Source organism: Hyla sarda, chromosome 1 (assembly GCF_029499605.1).
Source record: "Hyla sarda isolate aHylSar1 chromosome 1, aHylSar1.hap1, whole genome shotgun sequence".
Taxonomy (NCBI): Eukaryota; Metazoa; Chordata; class Amphibia; order Anura; family Hylidae; genus Hyla; species Hyla sarda.
In genome coordinates this window covers 551,346,948-551,356,479 of record NC_079189.1, presented here as the reverse complement: position 1 = coordinate 551,356,479, position 9,532 = coordinate 551,346,948, and the positions used below count along the sequence as shown (strand labels likewise).

The 9,532-nt window shown below is 38.6% G+C and overlaps 1 protein-coding gene across 1 annotated transcript in view; it reads right to left on the bottom strand.

The window, feature by feature from the left end:
* Positions 1-1,770: 1,770 nt before the first annotated feature.
* LOC130293231 (chondroitin sulfate proteoglycan 4-like) overlaps positions 1,771-9,532 on the bottom strand; it is a 51,054-nt gene continuing 43,292 nt past the window's right edge. Inside the window, exons 7-10 of the mRNA XM_056541735.1 lie at positions 9,165-9,296; positions 6,864-7,036; positions 5,924-6,107; positions 1,771-5,837 (exon numbers count right to left, since the gene is read on the bottom strand). Of these exons, the coding sequence (XP_056397710.1) occupies positions 3,799-5,837; positions 5,924-6,107; positions 6,864-7,036; positions 9,165-9,296 (2,528 nt within the window). The 3' untranslated portion in view covers positions 1,771-3,798. The remainder of the gene's footprint in view (positions 5,838-5,923; positions 6,108-6,863; positions 7,037-9,164; positions 9,297-9,532) is intronic.

Sequence of the window (9,532 nt, the reverse complement as noted above, 5' to 3'; positions counted from 1 at the left end):
TATGTTTGCTATGGGGATTTTCTCCTGCTCTGGACAGTTCCAAAAATTGACAGCAGAGGTCAGCAGAGAGCACTGTGGTCGTGACATAAGAAATAAAAAAAGAAAAGCATTTCCTCTGTAGTATACAGCCCATAAAATGTATTGGAAGGATTAAGATTTTTTAATAGAAGTAATTTACAAATCTGTTTAACTTTCTGGCACCAGTTGATTTAAAAAAGAAAAAAAAGTTTTCCACGGGAGTACCCTTTTAAAACTATGCAACATACATTTCTATGTTTTTTGAAAATATCCTTTACTGTGGTGGAATTGGCAATAAAAACCTTTTAAATATACCTTAGCTCTTGCAAAAAGTCTCTTTACTGCAATATGGTCACATTCATTAAGATGGCAAACACGTCATGCTCTGTGGACGCAACATCACAGGGCCATGATGTCACATCACTACCTATGACATCATTACTATTAATGAATGGAACAACACTTTCTAGAGGAACAGTGGTAATGGAAGATTTCCCGAAAGTCCCATTCATGTTAAATAGTCATTAGTAGACTCCTAAACATTATGTTCGGTCTGTATCTTGACATTTTTTTGGTTATCTTTCGTGGGTCTCAAAAGTGTAGAACATGCTATTGAGCCCAGCAAAAAAAGAAAAGTATGCATTACATTCACTATTAAAGTAAAGAAGGAAACAGGCCCACCAGCAAGTATCCCTAGCACAGGGCCTAATAATATTGATAGGACAGTGGAGTACTGGGTGACAATACACCTTAACAAAAGCAGAACATGGTAGTATTTAAAGGGGTTATCAGGCTAATAAAATGTATCCCTTTTTCACAGGAATGATAATAAAAAAAAAAAAAGGGGGGGGGGGATCAAGGGCGTAGCTATAGGGGGTCCCGTTACAGATTTTGCATCGGGGTCCCAGAAGCTACAAGCTATGCTACTGGGTGGACAGTAACTTTTATATGAGGCGGCCTAAATAGACTCCATTCTATTGTAAAGTACATATGTTTTCATCTTATCAAGGTTTGGAAGTATATAGACCAAGTTTTTCTCTAACTCACTGCCATGTAATGTGGCACTATCACTGCCCCCAGGGGGTTTAGAGGGGTTATACAGCAAATAAAAGATATCACCTATACACAGGATAGGGAATAAAATGTCTGGGCGTGCGTATGGAGGAGCGGGGGGGGGGTGCGGGGTTAAGCGCTATGGCGCCACCTGCTAGTTTGAGGGTCGGAGCACTCCAAGGTAAGAAACGGTTATGGAAATTGCAGGGGTTCTAATTGGTTAGACCACTTGTGATCAGCTACTTATAGATAATCCTGTGTATAGGGGGATACATTTTATTTTCTGGATAACCCCTTTAAACCCACTGGCCCTCATTTACTAAAGGAGAATCGGCGGTTTTTCTCGGTTATTGCGCCCAAATCTGCGCCCAAAATTTAGGCGCACAACCTACATTTTCAAAAACACTCGGAGAGTCTAATTTAACCTACAAAATGGGCGTGGTTTACTCAAAAATGGGCGTTAACCCGACAAAATGGAAAAATCACTCGGAGTTATTGGGAAATCACTCTGAAAAAAGTGTGATTTCTCAACTCTGAAAAACAGACAGCCCAGGGGTTGAGTGAATGGAGTGTTTTTGAGGAAGGGACAGCTGACCATTGTGGTTCATGATTAAATTACTTGTTTTATACTTTAAAAGCATTTTTAAACCCTCCACGCTTTTATGATTAAATTATGCAATAGATTTTTTTATATATATATATATATATATATTTTTTTTTTTTACTTTTGGGTTGTTAACCCATTAACAATCATGAATGTAAAGTTACATCCTTGTGCAGAGTAACTTTACTTTATTTATTTGGTTTAATTTTTATTTTTCCAGTGCAACGCTTTTTATTCCCGTGCGACAGAATTTAATATCGTGCGACACAAAAAAAAACGACACATGCGACAGATTAGTAAATCACAAGGGAAAAAAAGACGAGTACACTGGAAAAAAAAAACCTAACCGACACTCCAGTCTTTGTAAATGAGGACCACTGTGTATGATGACATTTTTTCATGGCAGTAAGTCAGAGACAAACTTGGTCTACATACTTCCAAACCTCCATGCTCTCAGTTCTCCATTAAGCACCAATCCTTTTTTAAGTACTATAAGATAGAATGGAGTCAACCTCATATACAAGTTACTGTTCATCCTTGATCACCTTTTTTAATCTGAATAGGTCCAAAATTATGCACACATATGGGGAACATTAGAGGTATAATGCATATTACTATATATTATACTCAATGATAAAATAGTATGCAATAAACTTATATGTCCCATCTAAAATTCTGACAGCACACAGTTACCATTATTTTTTTTAACTGTAAATATATGCTGGAGATTTAAAGCGATCAGAAAACTGGTGCTCCGACACTATGAAGATATGTTATGAAATTATACTGCACAGAATACTGAACCTAAAACCTGGTAAAATGTGGATGTCCATTTCCCTGTGACTGACGCTGTGCCATTAGCAGAGAAGGAAGGGGCATCTTTGCAACAATGAAGCCATGCTATTCCACATATTTAACCCATGCTATGAACCATATAAATACATTTAGAAGGAGAATCTCTAGACAAAAAAAAACTGTATCAGTAGCCTGTACAGAATAAGGGAGGTAGGTATAATGACATAAAAGGCTATGGACACCTTTGTGCTGCCTTTTTAATCTGCTTCCTAAATGGAATATTAAGTAACTTACTAACTAGTAAGTTACTTCCTTTAAAAATTCTGTACTATTTTGCTGCGGTAGAATCTATGCAACCATTACATAGATGGCTGTCCTGCTGCTTTTAGCACCCAACAGCACATTACTCCTAGCTGTGATAGCTGTCTGCTCTCCCTTATCTCTGAGTTGGAGATTCCAGTAGGGAGGAGCAAGAAGTTTATTCCTGTAGATAATAATGTGAAGACGAAGGAAAACATCCAAGTCTTTAGGGAGTCAAGATCACACATGGCAATCTGCAGGGGAATACGGTAAATCACACAGGCTAAGCTTCTGTGTAGGAAGAGAGGACAGTACCCCATAAAGACATTCCAGGGAATAGAGCAAAATGTCACGCCCCCACCACCACCACCAAAGCAGCAGCAACTAGCAAAAATGTAATGTATGGGGATAATAGCAACATATATCAGAGTGCTCACCTAATAGCGTTACTTAACAGAAAGCTACTAACCTGTTATTTTCTACTAAAAGATACAGGGTTCTGAGTTAACCCTTTAACTTTGTAGTCCCATAGCTGCTGCTATGGGAGCTACACTTAAAATGATGCTCATGTTCCTCAGCATCAAGATGTGTCAGTATAAGGAAAAAGAGATCCCTTATTAGCTGTAGAAGGGGAAGGCAGTACAATAATGAAGCTGTGCTGGTGCATGAGAGCTAGTGAAGGCAGCAGAATCTTCCACACAGAACTCACAGATAGCATGCATTACTTGGAGAGACATGTGCACATCAGAAGAGTCTGAAACTAGGGGCATATTACAAAAGACATATTAGGGGGTCTGAATGGGAATTAAGAAACAGAGATTGCATAAGGTAATTACTAACATACATAAAAATAATTGTTATACATCAAGAGTGACAATAGCCTTTAAGAAAACCCTAATTATTCCAGCATATCTTCTTCATAGTTCCTGATAAGACAAAATAAATATACTGCAGAATACTTCGTCAGATACCATAAATATACATATTTTTAAAATATGTTTTCTATACACTGAATGTGGCATAGCTTTCTATACCCAGTACTGATTGGTTTTAAGGGTTGGATTAGTCTTCCGACAATGTTCTATCATTTCTGGATCCATCTGTAGCCAAGAGTTCTGTTGACTACTGACTACTAAGGAGGGAGCAGAGTTTGTTCGTAAGTGGTCATGTCTTGATGGCAGCAAAGGACTTACTGAACAATAGTCATTGGTTTGCAGAGGGGTCACCGTCACAGTGGGTACAGTAGCACTTTGCTCTGTACACGGGGAGGGTACCTGGGGTACCATGCTATAGGAATGACTTCTAACATGTGGTGGAGCCTTTTTTGCCTTCCGTTTTCTAATAAGGAACCAGACAATGAAGATGATTGCAAGAAGAAGGAAGATAAGAACTACCACTGGAATAATAACAGAAAGAGGACTGGTCTGACTAAGCTCAGCTTTTGGAGTAATTGCTACCACTTTTATGGTTGTGTCTCTAATGGTATGGGTGGTAGGTGCTACCTCTACAGATGCAATCGGTTCCTCAATGTTTTGGTTGCCCCAACGATTGCGGTTACCAAATCTTTTTATAGGAACTTCGGTAAGGTTTTTAGTCAGCCAATAATTTGTTGTCCTTCTCTCATAGCCCACAGTGGTATACAAGAGAGCACCAGAGCTGACTGATGACGCTCCTGAAGCAGTGGTAGATTCTATCATAAATGGTTCATAAGGGACAATTGAATATGTAAAATACCCCAGGGCAGATGGCACTCCATGCGCTTTTAGCATAAAAGCAAAGGAATCATTCAACACTTCCTGGTCTGTGATGTTGGCATCAATATACATCGATATACGTCCTGTATCAATATCACTTTGTTTGAACATCTCAACATCTGCATAGGAATCTTTTTTAAGCATTTTTCTCTGTATTTTTCCATACACTGGCGGCTGATTTATATGGTATTCTGGGTCACTGATGGTTAGATTTCCCAATTCAGTTGCATCTAAATCCATGGTCTTTAAAGTGTACACTAGGCCAGTAGGGACTTTGAGATCTGGTCTGATATTTATTAGTGGTTTCACTGTGATGTTCAATCCCTGTCCGGTGAGGTTAGTTTCTAAAGTAAAGATCAAAACCTCAAAAGAATCTTCAGACACAGTAAAGTTTTCAATATGATAAGTTACTTTTCCCACGTCTATATCTGCTTGTTCAAATGTTGTCACAGGTTTACCATCAAGCATGAAGATGCCAAACTGGGGATTCTGTGATACCGCATAACTGATGACTGTACTCTTTCCATCTGTTGTTGCTGCTAAATTGCTATTCGACAGAGTCAAAGAAGTTTGCCCTTGCAGAAGGACCAGATTGGTTTTATTAATCATAGTAATGGAGACTGGTATCACTTCCAAGTTAAAGAGTTTATACAGTGGCTTGTGTTTACCATCGGACGTGCTGAAATAAAACACTCCAGAATTTGGACTTCCATCTTGTACAAACCACAAGTCACCACTATTTACTTCTGCCTGGGTAAATGCTTGGACAGAAATATTAAGATTGTCGGATTTTGCTAAGTAACCATTGTTAGGCAAACTAATGACAGTGTATTTTATATCTTCAGGAGGATTGTCTAGATCTTCAACGTTTAGGTTTTCTGGACCCAAAGCCATCATTCTTCCCTGCAAAATGGTCAAACTTGGCCGCTTTGTCTTAAGCTCAGGCACTTGGTCATTAACTGGAATGACAGTAATATTGAACCTCTCTTCTATCACATCCATGTCCGGCTTTACTGCAGATTTGCTTTTTAAATTTAACCATGTGGCAAAAGTGAAGTAATCTGTGGGCGATTCCGCTCCATCGTGTACGTATGTAATCCCAAATTTATTGATGATGTACTGGGAGAAGTTTGGCTTTTCTTTCGTGATGTTCCTATCGCCTACTATAATCATACCGTGCTTGGGCAAAGAGGTCACCTGGAACCAGACTTCATAGAAGGAACGTTGAGATTCTGGCAGTCGGGCTAGGAGATTTGACCCATCTAACTTTGACTTGTCTATTTGTACTTTTCCTCCTTCCACCACAGAGGCACCTGATAATACATGTTAATAAATTAAACTTAGAAACAGAATATATAATTTGCCGAAGCATAAGACATTATTCTCAAATTGTATTTACCTGTATTGGCAATAAGGCGACTATATCTGTTGGGATCATTGATCTCATATGATATTGTGATAAGGAAAACTTGCATTTCCAAACGAGCTGGAGGAGAGGACACAGTGAAGGTAAAGGAATCCTGCAAACTCCACACCAACGCTTCTGTATCAGTATGCTCATATACAATTTTTCCTTCATCAATCTGCAAAAGAAAAACCACAAACTGAAGCAGACAAAATATTAAAATATAAGGGACCTATAGAAAAAAAATTCTGCAGGTATGAGAATACCTTTTTAATATGTGCTGAGAAATCACAAGGATGTAGAAGCAGGGAAAGTACCTCAGACGGGCGTAGCTGGGAAAGGTTGGGCCCCATAGTAAAAAATTTGAATTGTCCCCCCAGAGTTAATGCAGAAGCGCTCAGCTGGGTGCTTAATTTCTTTGTTATTCTATTCAACTACACTCATGAAAGCAGAGGAAGCAGTATATGGATTTGCAGAAAGTGTTTTATTGAATCTATACACTTCTCGCTCTGCTTTCACAAGCTGATCATTCTATCGATCAGTGGGGGTCTGAGCAGCCAGACCCCCAATGGACACTTCTAACAGCTTCCTTGCTTTCTCCAGGAGTGCAGCTGTTGTCCGGGCATGCTGGGAGTTGTGGATTTGCAACATCTGGAGGGCCACAGATTGGAGACCACTGAACAGGAGCACAGGGTAATAGCATCAGAATGCTGTTCTCCTCATCTGTCAAGTCCTGGGTCAGCGTGTAGGGGCACCAAGGACCTAGCAAGTTCTTTCTAAATCAATACAAGATGTTGGACTGAAAAATAAAGTAGGGGTTAAAAGTTTGAGAATCATATTCAGTATACAATGGCGCCCAGTAGGGATTAATCGATTACCACACAGCCGCCTTTAATATAAAACCTCCTAACAAATAATGTTACCAAATACTTACCATCTGCTGTGTAAAGCTGGAGGCCTCCTCCGAGGCATTTTCTTGAATAAACTTTAAGATCTTCCCATGCTTGGGAGAAGTAGTGATGCCAAAAATTATAGAACGGTTATTTGGATTCTTCTCATCATTGGTTACAGCTTTCAATACATCTGATGAAATTGTTCTCCTCATTCCTAAAAGGGATTATAATGAGCAATATATTTACAACAGTAAAGGCAATATTTATCTCCAACATACCCTGACCAGCCATTTAACCCCTTAACGACCACGGACGTAAATGTACGTCCTGGTTTGGCAGTACTTCACGCACCAGGACGTACATTTACGTCCTGTGTATGACCGCGAGCATCAGAGTGGTGCTTGCGTTATACACGGCAGGTTCCGGCTGCTATCAGCAACCCGGGGGACCCGCCGGTAATGGCCGACATCCGCGATCGCGCGGATGTCCACCATTAACCCCTCAGATGCCGTGATCAGTACAGATCACAGCATCTGCATCAATGCGCAAGTTAACATAGATGATCGGATTGCCCGCAGAGCTGCCGCACCGATCCGATCATCTGTAATGGCGTCTCCTGCTCTGGTCTGAGATCGAGCAGACCAGAGCAGGAGATCGCCGATAATACTGATTAGTGCTGTGTCCTATGCATAGCACTGAACAGTATTAGCAAAAAACTTAAAAGTAAAAAAAATGTGAAAAATCCCCTCCCCCAATAAAAATTTTAATTGTTCGTTTTTCCCATTTTACCCCCAAAAAGCGTAAACATTTTTTTTATAAACATATTTGGTATTACCGCGTGCGTAAATGTCTGAACTATCAAAATATAATGTTAATCATCCCGTGCGGTGAACGGCGTAAACATAAAAAAAAAAAGTCCAAAAATGCAGCTTTTTTGTCCTATTTTATTCCAAAAAAATTTATAAAAAATTATCTAAAAGTTTTATATAGTCAAATGTGGTATCGATAAAAAGTACAGATGACAGCACAAAAAATGAGCCCTTATACCGCCCTATATACGGAAAAGTGAAAAAGTTATAGGTGGTCAAAATAAGGCGATTTTAGATTACTGATTTTGTACAAAAAGTTTTAGATTTTATTTTAAGCGGTACAAAAATAAAAAAGTATCTAGCCATGGGTATCATTTTAATCGTATTGACCCACAGAATAAAGAACACATGTCATTTTTACCCTAAAGTGTACAGTGTGAAAACGAAACCCTCCAAAATGTGCTAAATTGTGGTTTTCATAAAAATTCCCTCCCTAAAAAATTTTTTTTTTGGGGGGGGGTTTGCTGTACATTTTATGGTAAAATGAGAGGTTTCATTACAAAGTACAATTGGTCACGCAAAAAACAACCCTTATATGGGCCTGTAGATGGAAATATAAAAGAGTTATGGATTTTAGAAGGCGAGGAGGAAAAAACAAAAAACGCAAAAATAAAATTGGCCTGGTCCTTAAGGTTAAAATGGGCTTGGTCCTTAAGGGGTTAATATTAGCAGAGAACCATTTAATGAAAGAAGGAAAGCTTAACCCCTAGATTACATAAGCAGTGAGGGTTGGCTGCTATCAGAAGCTGGGACCTATGCACTAATGATGGGGAGCGGAGATTCTGCCGCGTCTCTTCATCAACCCTTTAGACACCATGATCAATTTCGATCATGGCATCTAAAATATTAAATGACACATGCTGGTTAACACAGGGTGCTCAACAATGCAAACTAGCTCAGCCTGGCGATCACACTGTATAATGATATACAATAGGCATAGCATTATACAGTGAATCAAACTAGTGATTACATTTAAAAAAAAAATTCTCCTATAGGGACTTAAAAGCCCCTCCCCCAATAAAAAAATAAAACCACTATATTTTACCAGTTTACAATAAATAAATGAAAATAATAAACATATTTGGTATCGGCGTGTGAGGAATTGTTCAAACTATTAAAATATGTTGATGATCCTGCACGGTAAAAGTTAAAATACCAAACGCCAAAAATGCAGATCACATTATACATTAGAGAAAAATGAATAAAAAGTGATCAAAAAGTCCAATGAAATCAATAATAAATAATTTATTTGGTTTTGCCATATATATAATGGTAAAATGAAAAGGGGTCGTACAAAGTACAATTGGTCATGCAAAAAAACAAGCCCTCACATGTGTCTGAAGACGGAAAAATAAAAGAGTTATGGCTCCTAAAAGGAGAGGAGGAAAAGACAAAAACACAAAAATAAAAATTTGGCTGGGTCCTTAAAGCTAAAATAAGCTGTGTTTAAAAGCAATATTACTAATCTCATACCTGGAAAAACACCCAGCCCTTTGTTGATTTCTACATTGATGACAAGCGTCCTTGCTGTGATACTGAAAATTTGTCTTGGTGCAAAGTTTAGACCGTCTGTTACCTGGAAGTTAAAACCTCCAGACATCGCGCCTGCAAAAAAGGGAAAATAAAATGTATTCTTAACACAAGTCAACAAGTAACATACAATAACACAGTTTCAAAATGGCTTTAGTGGCTAGTGATGGGAAAATCACCATTCAGATCAATATTCATATCCTAACTACCAATTATTAAGCTAATTCCTATTTGTATCTGAGTACCGTACTCATTGTTGAAAAAAATTAGCAGTAACGCAGTCAGGAATATTAGATGTAACCTGCAAAATG